The 23108-nt window shown below is 41.4% G+C and overlaps 3 protein-coding genes across 5 annotated transcripts in view; 1 reads left to right on the forward strand and 2 right to left on the reverse strand.

Annotated features, from left to right (window-relative positions):
• Nucleotides 1–301: 301 nt before the first annotated feature.
• On the reverse strand, nucleotides 302–6704 carry nfil3 (nuclear factor, interleukin 3 regulated). Of its 2 annotated transcripts, XM_034126035.1 has the most exons (3): nucleotides 6558–6704; nucleotides 5314–5389; nucleotides 302–3835 (listed from the first exon to the last, which is right to left on the reverse strand). In XM_034126035.1, exon 3 carries the CDS (start codon nucleotides 3724–3726, stop codon nucleotides 2542–2544), a length of 1185 nt encoding a protein of 394 aa, XP_033981926.1. In that variant the 5' UTR covers nucleotides 3727–3835; nucleotides 5314–5389; nucleotides 6558–6704; the 3' UTR covers nucleotides 302–2541. The 2 variants fall into 2 exon arrangements, with proteins under 2 accessions (XP_033981926.1, XP_033981925.1); XM_034126034.1 differs by lacking the exon at nucleotides 5314–5389.
• Nucleotides 6705–10184: 3480 nt separating this feature from the next.
• Nucleotides 10185–12359, forward strand: LOC117478975. Of its 2 annotated transcripts, XM_034125957.1 has the most exons (4): nucleotides 10185–10257; nucleotides 10446–10626; nucleotides 11607–11759; nucleotides 11957–12359. In XM_034125957.1, exons 1-4 carry the CDS (start codon nucleotides 10204–10206, stop codon nucleotides 12232–12234), a joined length of 666 nt encoding a protein of 221 aa, XP_033981848.1. In that variant the 5' UTR covers nucleotides 10185–10203; the 3' UTR covers nucleotides 12235–12359. The 2 variants fall into 2 exon arrangements, with proteins under 2 accessions (XP_033981848.1, XP_033981847.1); XM_034125956.1 differs by having other exon boundaries at nucleotides 10195–10626.
• A 3103-nt stretch (nucleotides 12360–15462) lies between these two features.
• Nucleotides 15463–23108, reverse strand: part of ror2 (receptor tyrosine kinase-like orphan receptor 2) — a 56439-nt gene continuing 48793 nt past the window's right edge. The window contains exons 5-9 of the mRNA XM_034126089.1: nucleotides 22008–22129; nucleotides 21135–21449; nucleotides 19868–20122; nucleotides 18755–18960; nucleotides 15463–18055 (exon numbers count right to left, since the gene is read on the reverse strand). Of these exons, the coding sequence (XP_033981980.1) occupies nucleotides 16598–18055; nucleotides 18755–18960; nucleotides 19868–20122; nucleotides 21135–21449; nucleotides 22008–22129 (2356 nt within the window). The 3' untranslated portion in view covers nucleotides 15463–16597. The remainder of the gene's footprint in view (nucleotides 18056–18754; nucleotides 18961–19867; nucleotides 20123–21134; nucleotides 21450–22007; nucleotides 22130–23108) is intronic.

The raw sequence follows: 23108 nt of genomic DNA on the forward strand, positions 1-23108 counted from the left end.
CACATTTATATGTATATTATTACAATAAACAATGTTTTAATTCACTCTACAATTATACATTCTGTTTTATCTCATTCTATTTACATATATAGTTTATTAAGTCCTTATCCCTGCATTGTACTTGCACCATAAGCCTCTTGCACTAATTAACTTCCGCATTTATTTGTTATGTCTTGAATATATTGTGTTTTGCACTGTTGGAGGAGCCATGATGTATTGGAATATTTCCTTGTGGTATTTTCTACCTACTTTTCCTTTTATAAGAACCGATCATCTAAAGAAATACACAGAAAAAAGAATACTCGATTCAGTGATTAGACATTTATTGTGAACAAAACTCACCGTTACAATAAACCTTGAGAAAAGTGTTCAGATTCGGAATGCACTTGAACAACAGAGAAGGTCAGGAGGTTTGTTTGTATCACCACCAAATAGCAAAAGGAAATTAAAAAATGCATTCAATCGAGCGGATAACACACTGAATCTCTGGACACTCTTTGATAAAACAGATGTCAATTGATTGAGGATACACTGTGCTTATTCAGTCATTCAGTTCTCAGCTCCGTCAGAATCACAAATCTCCAGCTAGTTTCAAACACAGTCTCAGTTTAAACCAGGTCAGGTTTACAAATCCACAAAAAAAACAAAGAAAAAAGCGTTTTGGCAAACGGTGAACCAGTGCAACAGAGCCTTTTAAAAATGCTTAGGTAAAAGCCCAGGTGTGTAACTTGTTATGCATATTCAAAAACTACAGCAGAGACAATGGAGTGCAACATATCCAAGATCTGATTGGTCAACCAGGAGGAGACAGAAAGGCTGCATTTAGGGTCCTGATTGTTAGAAAGCTCCATAAAAGAACGTTGAGTTTGGTACCAATTCTAGGGGAAATAGGGTGTCCTCTACTAAAGAAAAAGGCATTTAATTGGGTTGGTTTGTTTGAAAAATCCGTAGTTTTGCATGTTCAGGTGTTCGGGTGTTCATCTGCACTTAATTTGAATCATAGTCCATCTCTTTCCCCCTATAATGAGTATCAAATTACAACATTTCTTTTAGGGAACGTCTTGGAAATTGTGCAGATAATTACAAACCAATAGAAAAAAGCATGGCACGATATTCACTCAAAGCAGAGGTAAGTAGACCTGGCACCACACCAGAATACAGATGGATCCAGTAACCATAATACCTCATTTGAAACAGCTTTAAAGCAAAGCAGAGCGCTAACGGGGGCCTTCGACTTATACCTCCATTATAGTGAAGGGCAGACCCAGTTATAGAAGTCAATTAGCCTTTGGTAAATGATTCTGTAACTTCTCAAATAGTGGCAGGTAAACGTAATATCATATGTTTTGTTAGGCAGTCAATGCTTGGTTTCCTTTAGGCACATTACACTGACTAAAGAAGAGAGTCAGGTCATACCAATTCATCCCAACTTTAACATGACGTTTTTTAGATTCCTGATCAAGCCACTTGCTAAAACTCAACTGATTTATCCCAATTAAATCCTTCCAGCTACCTTGAGGTAATGAGTTAGCAGGAAGTGTTTCGTTTCATTGACACAGAGAGTGGTTGGTGCTTCCCGATCTGTACCTGAAACCTGATTTGTGGAAAAAACCTGAACAATTCTGAACAAAATGGTGGGAATTACGGCAGTTTTCTGGGATTTATATAAAATAATGCTGTCTTTGGTTTGACTTGTTCTGAAATTTAAGATTTTTCCTTATTATATTAATAATTTTTAAGTTGTTTTTGTAAAGAATGCCTAAAATACGGAGCTAGTTTCGTAATATATTATCAAAGAAAAGCTGTTAAAATGTTAGCATTGGTTTAATAAAGTAATTGGGAAGGTCATTCAACGATGAAAAATTACGTATACTTATTTGAACCTAAGATACTTTTTCATATCAAATTTAAGGGTTGTAAAATTCCCACTCTACATATTTTATTATTTGTATTTCTAAAGATATTATATATGTTTTTAAATGTAATTTATATATTCAATGTCTTGTCAGTTTTTATGTGTTCATTATTATTATTAGCATTTGTTATTTTGAAAGTGGTGTTTTGTACATATACAATATTCAACAAACATTTTTTTTATATGAACTTGAATGGGTTTTTTTTATGTTACAAATACAAAAATAGAACCTTATGATATCAGCACTAGATCAAAATTGCCGTAAAATGATATCAGTGACAAAAAGTACCTAAAATGCGTTCATGCACAGAACAAATCTTGTTTCCGGTACAGATCAGGTAGTGGCAGTGGTCTGGAAAAGGTGAATGAAAGCAGTATTTGTATGAATATAGAAGAGTAACTCGGGTGAACAGAATTTTTTGTACTGATGAAATGAATAACGCTGTGCTATTCTAGGCCTACATTATATTTGAATGTGACATTACAGTACAGGTAGCTCCTCCCCTCCTCAATGTGTTTTCAACCTTACATTGTGCTCCAACATTTGAAAATCACCACATATCCAAACCTTGTTTAACCACACAGTGCAACAGCAAGTACAGTGGGAAGTATAAAAGACACTACGGTCATGCAGAGGAACAGCCTTTCGATATCGACTCTGTGCTTCTGCTCGAGTCCATCAGAGACCCAGAGTGCTGTGCTTGGATCAGTCTTTTCAGAGCAGGCAGATAGGGGGGACCATGTCTCAGATACAAGTCCTCTGAGGGTGCATAGGAGCGGTCTTTAACCTCCGCGATGGGTTTGTTTTGCAGTGTGTCTGAGCTGCTTCTGTGCCACGGTTGCTGGTTCCAGTTCTGCATGTTGGTGACCTGGAGAGAAAGAGGGCAGGGGGACGACTGAGTGGAGAATCCTCCTTCTTCTGAGACTGCGACAGGGTACTCCGGGTTGATGGCCTCCACTTTAATCTGGATGCTTCTGGCTTTGATCCGCAGCTTGTGGGGCAAAGCTGAACAACTGGCATCCGGCACTTTGTGTGTGGAGACGATGACGCTTCGTGGGTCGGCTGCAGACGGCGTTAAACCTTTGGGGACCTGCTGCTCATCTTCACCGTCGGATGATTTGCTAACAGCGCCATCTTCTGAGCTCCTGGGGGAGTTGCTGGAGGATCGGGTGAGATGTAGGAAGGCGGCGGGCTGCGGATAGACTCCAGAAAGAGGGCTGGTGATGTAGTTTCTGTACAGTTCGTAGGGGCTTCTTCTCTCTTGTGCGTTCTCTGCTGGTTCTTTCTTGACCCCTTGAGTCTCGGGCATGTGAGGTGAATGCTTGATGACTGATATGCAGCTGCTGCGTGAGTGAAGAGGCTCCAAAACCCTGCTGGAAGAACTTTGGCTGGCGCTGGGTGGGACTACTTCCTGGTAGACGTTGATATTGCTGGAGCTGGATAAGTTCTGGACTTCTTGGGAATACGCTGCCAGACTCACCAGGCCGAACTTCACCTTCAGGGACAGCAGCTCGGCCTTCAGGGAGGTGTTTTCCTCTCCCAGGGCCATCAGCTTGTTCTCCAGCACCATGTCGTTGATGCGCCGCTTCTCCCTGGAGCGTTTGGCCGCTACGTTGTTTTTGCGGCGCCTCTCCCAGTACATGGTGTCCTTCTTCTCCTCTGGGATGAACTCTCTTTTCCTGCGACAGGAAGTTTTAGTTTTGAAGGGAATGCCAGAGATGTTGTGGCCCATCACGTCTCTGTTTGCCAGGACCAGAGCATCGTCTCCACTGTAGGCCTCGCTGTCCACCTCTTGCTTGATTGATTGCATATTTTAACTGTTGGCTAATGTGCTCATAGGTCTTCAACTGTACACCATAATGCTTGAATGCAGCATTAGTTACTGCCACGTTGGACGAATCCACTTCAGTTGAGGAAATCTGTGGAATGACAGAAAAGGAGAGAAGTTCTAGATGTCAAAAGTTTCATGTTCAAATAAACAATACTCTAAAGTAATGTATTTCCTTTAATACAATCAGATTAATTATAGATATATTTGTAATGTTATGAGTCGATGTTCATGTTTTGGATGATTTATTAGTATCAAATTTCATTTTTGCTTTGTAATTATGATTTATTGAGCTTAAGCTACAAATCATAGTGCCATTAGTTTAAAAAGGCAACATGTCCTGTTCTGCATACATCCAGAGAAGAAGGAACAAAGGGCTACAGTAATGATAACACGTGGCCTGGAGCGAGCTGGAACACACACATACACACGCACACGCACACGCACACACACACACACGCACACACACACACACGCACACGCACACACACACACACGCACACGCACACACACACACACACACACAGCCGTCTGTAACATGAGGCCTGCACAACACACACTCCTGCTAACACCCTCAAACATAACTAATGTTAAGTATGTCAGCTGCAGAAAGTGTTCGGCTTGTAGAAATAAGGTTAATAATAGACATGAAGCTCAGGGTGTGGAGACGTGTCCCATATATACTGACTTAGGCCTGGGTCAACATTTAGGAAGTCAATGATTAAGCCTGCTACCTTTTCTTAATCCGATTAAACAGGATCCCAAACAAGCCTACTTAGCCCAGCACAGGTGGGAATTAACGATGTACATTTACTCAAGTTCTGTACTTAAGTACAATTTTGAGGTACTTGTACTTTACTTGAGTATTTCCATTGTATGCTACTGTGTACTTCTACCCCACTACAGTTCAGAGGTAAATGGTGTACTTGTACTCCACTACATGTATTTAATACCTTTAGTTACTTAACAGATGTGGATGAATGATGTGAAATCTAATCAAGTGTTAAATCAGACTTTAGTTCCACCTGGAGTAAATCCACAAGCTACCCTGCAGTATACAAAGTCATTCAAACTAGCTGCACCTTTACCAGCTTTGAGAACACTTTAATGATCAATCATTATAAAACATATCATATATATTATTCTGAAATGGACCAATCTGCACAATGACTACTTTTACTGTCGCTACTTTAACTATATTTTGATGATAATACTTTTCTACTTTTACTTGAGGAACATTTTGAATGCAGGACTTTTACTGTAACAGAGTATTCCTACACTCTGGTACTTCTACTTTAACTCCAGTATAAAATCTTCTTCCACCTCTGCTCTTTTAATAGCCTTCAATTTGAACTGTGAAATTGTTGATGCCTGATCTTCCCATTTAAAAAAAAGAAGGAAACAGCCACTCTTTTCTTTGTCTATGTTCTCAGCGCAAACCATGTCCAGATGTTGAGATTGTGTGACTCTCCACTGTGGGTTATGCAGGAATCTTTTTCCTAACGAGCCAACATATGACATCAATACTATATTTGGAGCCCACGTGACAAAAATGGGTGGTAATATTACCGCAACGTGAGCTCGGTTTGGGCGGGGGGTGGCGGGGGTTCACCGTCGGTTCAGACCGGGTCCGGGTGCATGCAGCCTGCGGAGGGGATAAACCGGACCGTCATCCCGTCCTATTGTCCCTGTCATTGTGTCCGTGAAACACATGGATGTACTGGTGTAACACTGCCAGCACTTTCTCTGGCTGCAGACATTATGCAATGATGTGGCAATAACACAGGGTGTGTTCTCCCCTTTTAAGTTCAAATACAACAGGTGTGAGATATTATACATACTACTGCCTGCTACATACATCCCAACGAGAATATGTTATGTAATTGAATTGTTATTCACCACTGCAATCAACAAGCTAGCAGACAGTATTTACAATGTTACACTTATTTTATTCTATAAATACTGCTTACTAATAAATAATGCATACTTTTATTTTATTTCAAATATGCATTACTTGCACTATTATCGGTTGTATTGTTGTTGCACTGTTGGAGGAGCCTGTGACCTAAGATTTTCATTGTCATAACTACACTGTATGCAAATGACAATAAAAGGCTTGAATCTTGAATACCTATTTTTGTAATAGTGTGTTGCATGATTCGTCTGTCTATACTGCTGTAACAATGTGCATTTCCCCTGTGTGTAACGAATAAAGGACTGTGATATTGAAGGTGATCGCTGTGTAACATGCTGGTACAATGTAACCCATTCACTGTTGACATCCTGGCCGAGCTTCCTCATGACACAGCCGGCTGCAGAAGCTCTATCTACGCCCTGAAAAGTCCACCAACGTGAGGAGACTTTACAGTACAGCACAATGAATTAAAATAACTAACAGTGCCAAAACAACACGGCTTTGATAACGTCAGTGCCACATTTAGGAGGATTACAACACCATGTCGCAATCCAATAGGCCTACGTGCCACAATACTGATAATACATGTTGCATTTAAAGGCCATTATGCCTATTTTAATAGATAATACACATGCGAAAAATACAGTACAGTAATAACCGGGTTACTACACATTAGCTCGATTAACTTGAGCTTGGTTTGACGTGTAGTGTGAATATCAACGTGGCTATTTCTGAATTTAAAGTACGCAAGAAATTAAAAATTAAGCTAGTTTGAGCGTCGCTGTGATTCTCCACGTTTTACCCAACACGTAAACACAACACCATCCCGCAGAAAACTGGAAGTAAGAACGAGGTTGCGTTCACGTTCACCCTTTAAATAAAGACTTATTTTTTTTACCTTGGTTGGAGTCTGGTCAGTTGTCAGGAGCAGTGAAGTGTACGTTCTCCATCTGCTAAAATAAAATGTCGATGAAATCCTACAAGTTGTGAAGTACCTGGCTCTCCTCCCTGGGCTTTTCCCTCTCAAGGTGGCTACTGACTCACATGTATCTGTGTTAGTAGGTCAGTGGTTAAGTGCATTGGCAGCGTGAGATTGAGTGACAGCGACTGCAGCCAATCAGAATGCAGCATGTTCAGACATCAGCCAATGACTGTCGGCTTCAACAGAAGTCGCGACTAAAATGTCCGTCGTCATCTATAAAGTGGTGGGGCTATTAAGTGCGTCAGTTTATCACCTTTATATATACAGTCTATGTTTATCACACATTACAAGGTATTTCACGATTACGAAATATAATAGATATTTAATGGTTATACACTACTTACAGGTAATAAGCATCTTTCTACACAAGGTTGCAAAGTGCCTTAATTATGCAAATGTTTAATTTATTTACAGTTAATCTGTAGTTAGATACAGTAATCTAGTCAGATTGTTTATGAAGTCAGCCAAATATTGTCAGTGGTGGGAAGTAACTAAGTACTACTTTTCAAACTGTACTTAAGTACTACTTTTATGCTACTCTGTACTTCTACCCCACTAAAGTTCAGAGGTAAATGGTGTACTTTTACTCCACTACATGTATTTAATACCTTTAGTTTCTTTACATATTTGGATTAATGATGTGAAATATAATCAAGTGTTAAATCAGACTTTAGTTCCACCTGGAGTAAATTCACAAGCTACCCTGCAGTATACAAAGTCATTCAAACTAGCTGCACCTTTACCAGCTTTGAGAACACTTTAATGATCAATCATTATAAAACATATCATATATATTATTTTGAAATGGACCAATCTGCACAATGACTACTTTTACTGTTGCTACTTTAACTATATTTTGATGATAATACTTTTCTACTTTTACTTGAGTAACATTTTGAGGACTTTTACTGCAACAGAGTATTCCTACACTCTGTACTTCTACTTTTACACGTTTTGAAAAGTGATAAAGTGGGGAAACATTAAAACATATAAAAGGTGCAAATAGAAAAGCAGAACAGCCTTTTGTAATAAAATAAGAACATAATTACAAAGACAACTAAGCTCAATAGTAAACAGTTAAACAAATACAACGTTTTAAAAGTCTCAAAATGCAGAAATGATCTGATACAATATCACCAATTCAATATAAAATGCAACGTAACTTTTCAATATATATTTTTGGTGCATGTGTGCAAACTAGATGCAATGCTGCAGAAGTGACCATCCCACTGTTGCACATGAACAGTAAAGGTGTTGCATCACCTCACCTGCTCATACTGCATCTCACCTGTAGAGAGCGCTGTTGGACAGCTTGTGCACTTTTGAATCCTCCTGTACCTTCAGAGTTAAGATGGCTGCTGCATTCCTGAACCTCTGTTTTCTAGAGAAGTTCACATGCCTGTTTGAATTTCATCACCTCTTTTTCCAGCCATCCATTTTATTGTACTTAGTCACTTTATAGTCTCACGAGGCAATACAGTAGGTCAAGACATCATTACAAGAGCCCATGCAGGAGAAAAACCAGCGCTGCTAACCCTCTTAAAGATGAACCTAAACTTCTTTAAAACATAGGGGAAATGTAGGGGGAAAATCAACATCAAACTAATAAAGAGAAAACACTATAATCTATCATATCAAACTCATAAAATACCATTTATTTTATGGCTGAACCCTGTCAAATACAGACACTTTCCTGTGCATTTTGTACATTTCACCTGAATTCTACCTCATGTATGAAGTAAATTTGGCAAATTTAGCACCTCAACAAAATGTGTGTTTGAACAGCGCTGCATTACACAACATTAGACTACATGTGGTTATAATAATTGTCCAACCAGCAGGAGTTGTTACACTTCGGTTGGTCTATAATCTGAGGCTGTGAACTGTTAAGAAACTGAGCATCATGATCTGTTGGCCTCAGAAACTCTTCTGGATTTTCTCCACTTGTCATCGCAGAGCTTTGATATGGATTTACTGTTTTAAAAGTGTTCCTAAAATGTTCTAGCTTCCTGAGCAAATGGTGACATTGATCTAACTTGGATCCATTCTTTGTTTTTATGCAGTCTTAGAGGATGGTTTTTGGTAAATTCAATCTGCACGGTTCAGAGTTTTTAAGGGCTTTGTCTAACGTGGACAAAAAGAAAATGTCCCATCCTTCCTTTCCAGGGAAGAGTCCAGCTTGTCACCTCACACTCTTTAATAGTGAGGCAGTGGGAATGGCAGAAAGGTCAGGAAAGTTTCATTATGTCAGGCTCTGGAGTCTGCTTTCACACACTTGCAAATGATTGAAAAGACAAGAGGCGGGTTGCCCAGACTTAATGGCTTGTTTTTAACTTGTTGGTGAGTTCTTGCATTCTTGTGCTGTTGGTCATGTACCTGTGAACTTCCAAGACAAAGAGTAGATCTCCTGTAACACCATCCTGACTCACTATTTACTGTGCAGCCTCTCATATATCTGCACAAAGAACACTTTTACAAACCTTTTTTGCAAACCCAACATGACAAACGTGTGTTTTACAGGTTCTGTCTTGAGCATGCCACATTTGACCTTAAATAGCCACAGGAAGAGTTCATTCTTAACAGGCATTGAGAAGTTTAACCAAACTAAATTAACTCATGATCCAAATCTATCTTTTTACAGAGATTTCAATCACAATCCATGGTCTTCCTCAAAGGATTTCAGTTGGTTCTTCTATGGGACATAGACTGATTGGAAAGAAGCTTAACAAGTCACGTCACATCACATCAAAATCACATTAATTTAGTTGAAATAGGGCACAATAGGAAATATGAGAGGAGTCTTTTGGGTCATTTGACATCGTCTTGTCTCAAATTCATGTAGCTGAAAGATTGTAAGTCAGCTGATTGAGTTGGAGAAAGAGAACATAAACAGATACAAAAAAAAAGGCACAAATAAAGATTAAACTTTGACTTCTTCTCCTGACATCTGGTACGAGTACTTGACCAAAACCGTACTGCTTCAGTTTCAGATCATATTTATGTCAGTTTTTACAGTGACAAACATAAATCATATGCATCACATACTTAGCTGTTGTTAAGCAGAGTCACATGTATCTCAACAAACCAATTACGCATTTGTAAATCCCAACTAAAAACTACAGTCTGTGGTCTTTAAAGATCACCTATCATGCTATTTTTAGGCAATAGCATACGATTAGCAATAGCAATTATGTCCTGCTTCTTCACACACATGCTCTCCAGTACAGGTTAGCTCTGAGTGTTAGCGATGCTAATGTAAACACCGACCATATTACGTCCAAAACAGTCGGGCATTGTTTCTGATAGCAACGTTTCTGCCCTTTCACACCAGCGCTTTTCCAGCTCCTGCTGGGAGCTAGAGCCTGAAAAGCGCCGGTTTTTCCTGTTCACACCGCAGCGGCGGCGCGTCATAGCTCCGGAATGCGGTTCACTTCCAGCTCCAACAAATTGTCGGTCTAGGCAAGAGCTTTGGAGCTATGACGCGGCGTCGCTTACGTCTCTCCGTCGAGGCGGAGGCGGGGGCAGGGGCATGGGCGGGGTCAACCTCCTGAACAACAACAAAATGCCTGCGTTTTATCCAGTTTGTACACAACGATGGAAGACCTCAAAACACAGAATAAGCAGCAGTGGTCCACTGAAGAGACCAGCTACCTAATGGCAATCTGGTCTTCCGAAGAGGTACAAAGGAAGCTGGAGGGGAGCACGCGGGCCAAAGCCATTCTGCAGCAATTGAAGCGAGAGATGGCGTCCGCTGGTTATGACCGTAGCATTTTACAAATTAGCAACACATTAAAAAAACTGAAGAAGGATTATCGGGACCAAAAGAAAGAGCTCGGACGGAGTGGCAGCGGTCGTACGAAAACAAGTCCACATTTTGACTTGCTAAACTCGGTCCTCGGAGACAGACCGACGAGTGGTGTGGGATGCACCGTGAATTCGCTTTGTCTCTCGTCAATTGGGTTGGAGGACGAGTCATTTAATGCTGGTGAGTTATGCATTACTGATTTGTGTTATTTGTGCCTTTTTGTTTTACAACATAAACTAAACCATGTAGCTATAGACAGACCTGGCAATAATAGCTAAAGTGTACCTACTACAGCTACCGGGTGGGCACCCATGCGCTAGCATGCTAATGCTAACAATAATAAACAAAGGTATCTTCTTTCTTCTCACCAGTGGCGAGCCGTCAGGGCCCTCTGTGAGGGCCTAAGATATTCCAAAAAATAATATTTAAAAACATTAAAAATATATATATTTTTTTTAAATATATATTTTTTTAATATTATTTTTGTTATATTTTTCATTAGTTTTACCGAAAAGAAACTTGATTTAATAAAATAACATTTCCAAATAAATAAATCCTTCGAATCTGCCTGTTCAGTCTCTGTTTGAATGTCAGTTACTATAGGGGGCCTCTCTGCGATTCACAGAGGGCCCGCTATAGTAACTGAACGAGCGAGTAATGTCAAATGACACAACAATTGACCAATCATATCTTCCCTCTAAATGGGTGGGTTTTATTATCGCGGACTTTATGACGAGTTCCGCCCGCTGTGAAACTTTTCTTGTTTCCATAGCAACAACAACTTCCTGTCAACAGCGTGAACTCGCCTTCAAAATAAAAGCATGCCAAATTACACTTAAGACATACAACTGCAACGAAAGTAACAAACACAATGCAATATCATTTTCAATGTCAAAGAACACAAATTGGGTTCACAGGTGTTGTTTTGTGTGGTAGAGGGTCGCTGTCATTGATGCGTTTTGCACCCTGGGCCGTTGTTTTGATATTCCGCTGAAGTATACGCTGTGACGTAATAACTTTTTTTTTTCTTTTTTTCGAGGGAAGGGGTGGGGGTCAGAGGGCCTAGGTATAAAGCTCACGGCTCGCCACTGCTTCTCACTAACGATGTATGATTTGTTGAAGGGCTACTTTTGTTCATTGTGTTTATATTGTGTTTACAGGCATATCTCGTTTGGAGTGCAGTGAGTCGGAACCACCACCACCGTCGGCGTGTAGCTCGCCCGTGCACATGCTTGGGTCTCTTGCCACAACAAGCAGCTCTTCCCAGGAATCTCTGGTGAGCCTAACCCAGCCAGTGGGCCGTAACAAACAGGGTAAGGTTTACAGTGTTCATAATGGTAATACTGTTCCCTGTTGCCATTTATCATGGCATTGTCATTGTAGTAGTTGTTCAAGTTATGCAACTGCAGCCATAATAACAATAAAACATTTCATTACACAGTATATAATTTACACCTCATAGAATGCCATGAACACGGTGTTGACCTCATTATTATTTTTCCCTTTGTAGTTAAAAGGAAGCGGGATTCGTCATCTGGCCTTGTCCCGTTAATGGAGAGGAGTGAAGCCAGGGACGAAGAGCTACTGGAGCATAGACGGGCGATGCTTCAGGAGGTGCAGAACGGCAATGCTGAGTTCCTACGGATCTTCAACGTCACAGAGCAGAGCAGAATCGAGCAGGGCCGGATCGACGGACTCGCCAGAATCGCAAAGGCCGAGCGGGACAGCCACATGCTTGGCTTGTTAGACAGGATGGTGAAGGTGATGGAGGCCAACAGCAAACAATGACATTATTTTTGTATCTCCATTGTTCATGCCCCTTTTGTGTACATACTTTTTAAATACACTTAGTTATATAATATATACAGTATGTTCTCCACACTTTTTTGTGAATACTTGTATACATTCTTTTTTAAATACACTTAGTTATAGTATATACAGTATGTTCTCCACACTTTTTTGTGAATACTTGTATACATTCTTTTTTAAATACACTTAGTTATAGTATATACAGTATGTTCTCCACACTTTTTTGTGAATACTTTGTATACATTATTTTTTAAATACTCTTTATTATATAATATACAGTACAAATATTGTCCATACTTCTGATTCTTTGATTTGTATGTAAAATAAACATAAGTCAAAAGTCATGTCTTATTACATTTTATTTTTTCAGTGATCCACTGCAAACTAGCTAATGTCACTATGATAAAACACTGAACTAAAACAGTGGTAGATGACAAGTATGACTACTTGTATGCCAAGTCTGATTCTGCCATGCATTCTTTAAACAAAATGATGCTAAATGGAATAGTTACCTGTGTTATCTAAAATAAATGTGTCATTGTCAAGCTGGAGCAAGGCACACCATTTATTTTATTCCTATTTCTCTTTAGAAAGAAGTTAGGATATAAAATACTGACATAAATCTAAGTGAAGGAAATATACTCAAATGTACTGTTCCCTTACCCAGCACAAATGTAATGACATAAAGCTGAGGTTAGCACTAAATTGTTCATAACACATCCAAAGAGAGAGCGACCAATCCCTGATGAATGTTGAGCACAGCTGTATGCACAGCAGCTCAGGTGACTGCATACACTCACACACATTTTATTTTTATTTTGATACGCTTTGGGTATTGCAATTTCACACGTTTACAAAAGTAGCTTAATAAATGTAGCTCTCAGGTGAAGAAAGGTTGGAGACCCCTGGTCTAAACCTTTTGGGTATGCACTATTTTTATAAGAATATTGTTCATACATTCTTTGATTTGTATGTAAAATAAACAAGTCAAGTCTTATAACATTTTATTTTTCTCTTGGACATTTATGTGAATTTTCAGTGATGTACTTACTGTATGTGGGCCATAATAATGTGAGAAATTGTCGTTGTCTTTGACCTTAATGAGAAGTATTGATTTTTGATAAGCTTTGGGGATTGCAATTTCACATGTTTACAAAAGTAGCTTAATTCAACCTATGACTACTATGTCAATAAATGTAGCTCTCGGGTGAAGAAAGGTTGGAGACCCCTGGTCTAAACCTTTTGGGTATGCACTATTTTTATAAGAATATTGTTCATACCTGTTTATCCGTTTACATTCTGTGATTTGTATACAAAAGAAAACACAATTCAAGTCTGATCCAGTGATTTTATTGTAAGAGGCATGATACAAAATAGATCAGGTTTAACTGCAGTAATATTAGTGGTCCCCCATGTTGAAATACTCCATCAATGCAGAGTTAGCTCCTTCTTGTCTACCGTTCTCTGGAAAGGGGTGTAAAGGGGGTTGGTTGTACACAACTTCATGGCAATATTCAGTGAAGTTGTCGCTATGTTCCTCACATATGTTGTGTAGTACACAGCAAGTCACTGTCATTATTTTGGTGAGCTCCAGCTCAGTCGTTCCTTTTTAGGAGGCACCTCCATCTTCCTTTTAGCCTTCCAAAAGCCATCTCAACAACCGACCGTGCACTGCTCAGCCTGTAATTGTAGGTGTGCTGTTCAGGGGTCAGTCTCCCGGTGTCCGAAAATGGTTTCATCAGCCATCTATGCATTGGATAGGCTGGGTCACCAATCAGGTAATGTCCCACATCACAGCCAGAGATGGCTATTTTGTTTTGGCCTAGCAACACTCCATCACTGATAGCCACCCAAAGATTGGATTGTTTTAGCACTCTAGCATCATGTACACTACCTGGGTCACCAACACACGCATCCCAGAACATCCCCCTGCCATCAACAACAGCCTGTAGAACAACAGAATGCCATCCTTTTCTGTTATAATAGTCCTTGGGATAATTTTCTGGTGCTAAAATAGGGATGTGGCTTCCATCTATTGCACCAACACACTGTGGTGCTCTCCAACGGTTGTTGAAAAAAGTGGCCATTTCCACCAACTTCTCCACATTAGGGAATTTGATATGGAGTGGAAGCAGAACTTCCATGGTTGCCCTGCAGAAATCCTGAACACAGACGCAAACGGTGCTTAGGCCTACCCCGAAAAGATGGCTGATGGTCCTGTATTCTCCGCCGGTGGCCAGCTTCCAGAGGGCAATTGCAACCCGTTTTTTAGTGGTTATACACCGACGGTAATTTGTGTTTCTTCTCCCCAAAACGCCGCCGAGCTGGTTGCAGATGTACTCAAAGGACTCCCTGGACACTCGGAAATTCTGCACGAATTGCTGAGGGGAGAAGTTGGAAGCAATGGTGTTCCACCAATCGGAAGATCTGGGCTGTGTCCAAATAACACGCGACCTCCGCCATTTCAACATGATCTGTGGAAATAACATTGAGAATCCGTTTTAATGTTATACCATAGTAATTAATGCTGCAAAGCTGGGTATTTTGAGCTTGGCGCATGCAGAGGCTAACAACAGCTAGCTCTAACGCCATCGAATAGGACGTATATTTACCTCCCGTTTCCTACGGAATCGTTGTTGAAGTAGATCCTGAAGACCACAAAGAAGTCTTGTATTTCGCATGTGATGTTTGTAAAGTTCCAAGTAAAGTCGTCCCTTGAAAAGTCGTCCGATGCCTTCCATTTCGTCTCGTAAGAGGATAACCACAGCGAACAGCGCTTCAATACAATCGGCCATTGTTGTTGTGATTTCCGCGCGGTTTGGGTTTTAGGAAGCAGGCACGTAAACGGTTACGTCATGACGCAAACGATGAGGCAATGACGCAGTACCATCCCGGCTCTTGAGCGGTGTGAACAGAGCGGGAGCTGAAAAGGGAAACGGGAGCTGAACCAGAAAAGCTCTCGCGAGGAGCTAGAAAGTGAAAAGCGCCGGTGTGAAAACCGCATGATAGGGTCGTGGGTCTGCATTGCCCATATGACGTCATATCGGACGCCAATCTGGATCAGCTCCGTTGTTCCCCTGTTTTTAGAGATTTGGGTAAGGAGGAAAAGAGAGGGTTTTATTTTCTGACGCTGCGTGAGTTCCCTGACACACCGGGGACACATATTTATGTATAAAAGACATCAAAAAGTGCATTTTGCATGATAGGTCCCCTTTAATGTTTTTTTATTAGTTTTAGCAATACAAGTGTTTCTTCACTACAAAGTATATCTGTTGGCTTAATGTACCTTCACTGGACATTGTGACAAAGGATAATTTAGTGACATTACTTCCTGGAAAATACACAGTTTGATGTATGAGACTTTATTGGATACCCCGTTCATGGATGTACACATTATATGGTAAGCAAAGAACTACTTAAACAAAGCAAACATGTGGTGAAAAGGACGATGTACGAACACCAGGCATAGTAGAACAATTATAAACAAATAAAATGTCCAAAACCAAAGTACATAAATTACAAATCTGTACAATTTGTTTGGTTATCAAAGTTGATGTTAAAAGAATCAACCCTGTGGGAAAGGAGTCATGAGGGAACTTTGAAAAAAAAAAGATTCTTGTTTCTTATTCGTTGTTTTGTTTGATGGAGGTCAATTCCTTAATACATCCCAGTGAGTATAACTATGACCAAGGTTACCCAAAGATAGTTTTCTCCACTAGCATGTCTATTAATTATACATTCAGTTGACTATGATCCCAAATACCATAGAATAATAACCTAAAAAAACAAAAAAAATTGTCCTTTAGTCACCACTACATCACCTCTGGTTTCCAGTAAACACAACTGGTATTGAAAGTGTGTGGGATTAATCATCTCACTTCCTGTTCCTTCTTGTAGGGATAGATGCTTGATAGAGGGGTGTGCTATCTGAGGTGGGAGGGGGGTGTAGCATTAGTTTGCCCTTACAGCCTCTCAGTGAATGGCCTTTCTGGCGAGTGAAACACGCGGCAACATGTGCATCAGATAAGGCAAAAATCAAGGCGCCCATGAAGTAGTTGTGAGTAAGAAAATGTTCTGTGTTGCACAGCAACGGCAAGTACATAAATTCCTCTGAATATCAACAATATAGAAAAAGATTGTATGATTTTGCTTCGTTGTTGACACGTTAGTTTGACGGGTGCAAACCTGACACACACAAATGCATCAGTACTGTCAAAGAAATGTATAAAAAACATTCAGTCACTGCCAAACTGCTCACTTCACTTCATGCTGCTTATTGAATATTTGGCAAGCAGAGCTCACAGGATATTTCCGCTCTTCTCTTCTTCAGAGAGCTCCACACTTATGTGTCTGACAAGTGTATCACCAGTTCATCAGTCTGTGTGGGGTCATTGTCGCCCAGCAGCTCGGTTTCAGGCACTAACGAGTCCTTGTTTTGGTCTAACTCTTCCTGGGGCGCCATGTTGGCCAAGTCCTCGTCGTTGGTCTTGGAGTCGTCGTTCAGCAGAGCCGCTCTCTCTGTGACGGAGGTGTTGGAGGGGGCGGTGGTGACATATCCTGTGGACGTGGATCCACTGCCACTGTGGTGAGACCCAGGTTTGCTCACCATCTGTGGCTGGTGGTGCATCTGCTGGTGGGGAATGGGCATTGGCATCTGCATGGGGTAAAAGTTCTGCATGTATGGGTAAGCTGGCATGGGGTGATATCCATTGACAGGGATGTAGAGCTGCTGGGGAACCATTGGCCGATGCATTGGACCCTTCATGGGCATGAAATGTGGCTGGTGGAAAGGCATGCTCTTCTTAGGGCTGGTGTAGCGTGATGCGTTCGCTGTGCTCATGCTGATGTTGCTCACAGGGCTGGTGCTCAGAGAGCTGGTCTGCGTTGTGTTGCTGGTGCCAGAAGTCTGAGCAGAGCTGTTATAGTTGGAGAGGTTTTCCCAGGAGCGCAGACGTGTGTGGATGTCCTTGAAGCGAGGCCTTCTCGCTGGGAATTCACTCCAACACTCCAGCATCAGGGTGTAGATCCAGGACGGGCAGTCATCCGGACAGGGCAGGAGCTGGTGGCTGCGCACCATCTCGATCACATCCTGGTTGGAGTAGCCACAGTGCGGCTGCAGACCATAACTGAACGTCTCCCACAGCAGGACACCGTAAGACCAGATGTCCGAGTCGGTGGACAACTTTCCGTACATAATAGCTTCTGGGGCCATCCAACGAATGGGGAAGGGGTTTGTCCCCATGAGGTTGTAGTAATCAGCAGAGTAGACGTCTCTGATTAGACCCAGATCCAGGATCTTGACGCTCAGTTTGTCAAAGACCAGAATGTTTCTTGCAGCCAGGTCTTTATGGACTATCTGCTGGCTGGAAAGGTACTCCATTCCTGCAGCAACCTGGGTGATGATGTGAAGGAAGTCTGCCTGCTCCAGCGTGGACTTCACTGTCCTGTCGTCGTCTGAACTGCCGACGTCTGAGTTGGGGGAGCGAACCACCAGATACTCATGCAGGTCTCCAAGCCCTGAATATGTGAACACCATGTTCATCGGCTGCTCTTTGGTGACAACGCCCAGCAAACAGACCACATTCTGGTGCTGTATGTGGAAGCGGATCATGGCTTCGTGGCGAAACTCCTCACAGAGAGTGGCATCCACCTTGTCCTTCAGCGTTTTGACGGCCACCACCTGGGTCTGCTCTCCAGGGACGGTGCCATACATGTGACCTTTGTAAACCTTCCCGAACCGATCCTCGCCCAACTCCTCCGTGAAGCGCACTGCCGACATGTTGATCTCCCGCAGCTTGGCCTGAAACCACAGAGCAATAAAGAAACAAAATGTCATCAAAGTGTACGGCAAACAATAAAATCTAATGTTCAACAGTTTGATAGTCAGGTGTAGAGAAGTCACTTTTTATCATTACAGACCAGTGCTTCTTAAAGATCTCCAATCATGCTATTTTTAGGCATATATTATAGGTCTCAGATATATACAAATGCATGAAAAACATGTCTCTGAAGTGTTTTGCTCAAAATACCAAACAATTCCCTGTGTTATACACATACTCTCTCCAGTACAGGTTAGCTCTGAGTGTTAGCGATGCTAATGTAAACAAAGACCATATTACTTCCAAAACAGTCGGGCATTGTTTCTGATAGCAACGTTTCTGATAGTGCCGTGGGTCCACATTTCCAATATTACGTCATATCGGAAGCAAATCTGGATCAGCTCCGTTGTAGCCCCGTTTTTAGAGATGTGGGTACGGAGGAAAAGAGAGGGGGTTGTATTTTCTGACACTTTGTGAGTTCCCTGACACACCAGGGACACATATTTATGTATAAAAGACATCAAAAAGTGCATTTTGCATGATAGGAGACCTTTAAGGTAATATAAAAATGACGTTATCAGACATCCAAACATTGCACAGTGCTCACGTCAGAACTGAGAACATCCGTACATCAGAAAGAATAAATGAGGTTCCCCCCATGATCATCTGCTGTGTGCTACCTGGTGTTTCTGCTGAGCGAGCTGGGAAAGCTCCATGTCGGGACTCGGTGATCCGCTCAGCTGGCCGCGGAGGAGAGTGTCCGTTGATTCCTTTTGTTTATTGCGACACAAACAAACCAGAAAGAAGAGGCAAGCGATGACCAATGGGATGGCGATGGCAGGGATGAGAATAAACAAGATCTCCTTCCTGGGGCTCTCCGGAGAATCTGCAGAAAGTAAGACGAAAGAGGGATCTCTGATTTGTGATTGTTGGAGATATATATTGATTTATGTTATGCAATGGTCACATGTATTTTCTTGCTGATTTTGTTCATATTAAATGTATCAATGTTTATTATAAGTAATTGTTCATGCTTTTATTTTTAATGTAGTTTTGGGCACCTGGTGTTACTATAGGTAAGGCTGCAGGACAAGAAAAGGGAAATCGTTCAATGTTCTTTATACACTATGTTGGATTGTTGGATCATGGAAATAATTGAACAGAAAGAATATTCTTGCCTGAACTTGGATTATTTCCCCTGCGTAAGATTGGTGCCTCAGCGGCAGTTTTGTTTTTAGTTCATCTTCTGTTTTATTTCTTTATGATTTCCGCTACTACAGTGATGCTTGTATGATAGACACTTGGTGTGCCTGTACCTGAGGGACATCTACAGTCTACTCTCATTGGTCAGAAATGTTTACGGTCAGTTGCTGCTATGACTGTTAGGTAAAAGTAACTCAGGTGCTCATTTAGACATGAGACTGACTGAATACATGTAAATAAGAGCTTAATCTCTGAAACTTGGCTTTCTATCCCATTGCAAAAATACACTGAATTGTTGCCATATGGCACTTAAATGAGAGAGGCACACATGTGGCCTACTGAACAAAAACTAGTTGGTATGTCAAACACTGAACCAATCAAGATCATTTTCACTGTTTTTGTCCTTTAATAGGACAGTATTCTTCATCAAAATGTTCCTTAATTTAAAACAACCTGATAATGTTAACCACTCAAGTAACTATTAGTATATTATACATGTTTTTTCTTATTTTGATTGCATTATCTGTGTGAAACACCTGAATTTCCCTATGGAGATCAATATTAATTATTTGATGCATCGCAGTACTTACTGCAGGGCTCGATGTCGCACAGGTCCACCCTGACCTGGGGGTCCAGGGTGAAGCACCACGGCGCCTGCATGCTCCCCCCTGGGTTACGGCAGAAGTTGTGACTCCCCCAGAGTTCAGGGTGCTCCTGGGAGAGGTGGTGGCTGTGAGGGTACTGAGCGCTCCACGGCTGGCAGTGATGACCCGACTTCGTGACGCTGACCGTGCCTCTGTACTCGTCTCCACTGCCGTTATAGCAGCTGTGGTCTGTGGGGTTATCTGGGGAGCGGACAGGGAGTATTAAGAGTATTGTAGGAGCCAAAATGCTGTGTTTATAGTTATATTATTATTATATTATAGGGCGGCTGTGGCTAAGTGGATAGAGTGCTGGACTTTGATTCAGGGGGTAGCAAGTTTGAGTCCCACTGCAGTCAGCATGTCGTTGTGTCCCTGGGCAAGACACTTCACCCCAAATTGCTCCTGTGGGGATTGTCCACAGTACTGAATGTATGTAAGTCGCTTTGGATAAAAGCAAATGACATGTAATGTAATGTATTATCTTCATTATTTGTTAACACCATACACACTTGTAATTGGTTGTTTCCGGTCGCATTTTATCTATTCTACAGTACTGCATACTAGCATGTTTTCTCTCAGTGATTGTGCTGGTATGTTAAATGTTTGTTGATTGTTTTTCATGTATTGTGTCTTGATATGTGTCAAATTTCAGACTTGATCATTAAAGTATTATCGCATCGTATTGTTAGAGCCATTTTCCTTTCATCATTATGGTTTGAATGTTTGTCTTATTAATATAAGGATTTATAGTAAACTCTTAATTATTTATTTTTGTGAGTAACACTACGGTTTAAAACATGTTAGTTTAAGTCTCACTTATTTGCTGTCAAATTGTGCGCTGTCGGGTATGACGTGCATGTCTATATATGGCATGACAATGGTACACAGCTGAGGGTGTGATTAGACGGGCAGCGGTATAATCTTTTGACCGTGTTCTTTTTGTTCTTTTTTGATAAGGAGAACTTTTAGTTAGTTAGAAGCGAGGAAGTTTGTCTTCATGTTTGTATGCCGCCTGGATCAAAGAATAAATCTGATGTGATCCAACGCTACAACGATTTCCGCAAAGTTTGTTTGGAAGCAAAGAGAAGCGCGTCACAACCCACAACCCCGATAGAGGAAAGTGGATATTAAATGTAGAAACGGATTAAAACGCCACGACACGTATCGTACATCTGTATGTGTAATTTGTGTGCATGCTGCAGTATCAACCTACATGGACCCAGTTTGTCCTGCGGCACTCCTATCCTCATACAGGAGGCGGCCTCCGAGGTGCCGGCTCGAGGCAGCAGGGGGCAGTTGGGCAGCTCCATCTGCATCAGGATCATGGGGTTGGAGCGGGCGATGGTGTACTCCGTGTAGCACAGGTCGTTCTCCAGGGCCTCGCACTCATCCCTGCAGAGTTGCCGCCTGCGAGGGGTCCGGGACCCCTCGTCACACAGCGGGAACACGTAGTAACAGAAGGACGGGATGGCAAACATGGAGCACTGATCCGATAGGTGCGTGGAGGTGCCAATCATAGTGAAGGCAGCTAGGGAAAAGGAAAATCTTTTTTATTACATTTGTATTGATAATTGTGGGGGGGGGGGGGGGGGGGGTTACCTTGGTTGGTGATTGGCTAATGGTTACACAAGCCAATGTCGTTATGACATCATAAAGTGGCCAAAATCTGATCAGCTCATTTTCAGACAGGTTTTTATATAAATGGATCAGGACAAAAAGAGAGAGAATCTTTTTTCCTGGAACTTTCAGAGTCTCTTTGCACAGAGGGGACACATGTTGATGTAGAAGAGACATGGAGAAGAGGGGACACATGTTGATGTAGAAGAGACATGAAGAAGAGGGGACACATGTTGATGTAGAAGAGACATGAAAAAGTGGATTTTGCATAATAGGTGACCTTTAAATAAGAGTGGCCATTGGAATATGTCAGAGGCGCACATGTGGCGTACTGAACAAGAACTAGTTGGTAAGTCTAACACTGAACCAATCAAGAACATTTTCACTTTTTGGGAAATTAACCAGCCCCACTGGACCATGTGTATTGATAATTGTGCAATATGTGAACTAAAATGGCTGATTTCCTTACCTGTGATGCGGTTTTCACTCTCCCCCTGCATCTGAAGAGACTCCACATAGATGCTCTGGTTTCCAATGAAGCGAGCGCAGGCAATGCCTCGGTACGGCTGGCAGAAACCTTTGTCAGGAAGCCTGGAATTAAAATAAAGGTCTGATTTAGGCATAGTTCAAATATGAAGCATTGAAAGATAGCCAAAAAGATAAATAAACAACAGAAAAATAACTAGTTTTCCCAGGACGTAGCTACATAAATTGGTATTGGTGTATTTCTGCTGATGAGTAACAGGAAGTTGCATTTCAGAAAATTGAACAGTGTGTTTGAAGACATTGATGTCACTCTATAATAGTTTGCCAACCAAATGGACAGTTTTACAGTTCTTAGTAGAGTTATTAGTTCTTAGTATTAGTCATAGTTATCATGAGTACTCCTCAGTACTGTACTGTAAGCTCTAATATGTATTAAACGTGTCATAATATTTGCAATATTTCCCTGTCCTGTATATGTGCAGACTGCCCTTCAGTCCTTCTTTTGTGGAGCATTATGGGATGTGATAGAGGAGCAGCTAACACCCTATTAATATTTCTACTCAACTGTTTGAATAGGCCATGTCTGCAAATCGTCTACTCTCCTTCTCACACACACACACACACACACACACACACACACACACACACACACACACACACACACACACACACACACACACACACACACACACACACACACACACACACACACACACACACACACACACACACACACACACACACACACACACACACACACACACACACACACACACACACACACACACACACACACACACACACACACACACACACACACACACACACACACACACACACACACACACACACACACACACACACACACACACACACACACACACACACACACACACACACCACTTTCCATATCTCATTATGGTGACTTTAAAACAACTTGTAATGGAAAAGTCATTAACAAACAGACCTCTGTGATTCTTTCCATGAAGGGAAGCAGCTTTCCAGGAAGTGCTTAAAGTAGAGTTCTGTATTTACTCCTGGACACTTATTAAGGGACTCTGACTAGAAATGTTAAATGAGTGAA

This window comes from Trematomus bernacchii, unplaced genomic scaffold, assembly GCF_902827165.1.
Source record: "Trematomus bernacchii unplaced genomic scaffold, fTreBer1.1, whole genome shotgun sequence".
Classification (NCBI taxonomy): domain Eukaryota; kingdom Metazoa; phylum Chordata; class Actinopteri; order Perciformes; family Nototheniidae; genus Trematomus; species Trematomus bernacchii.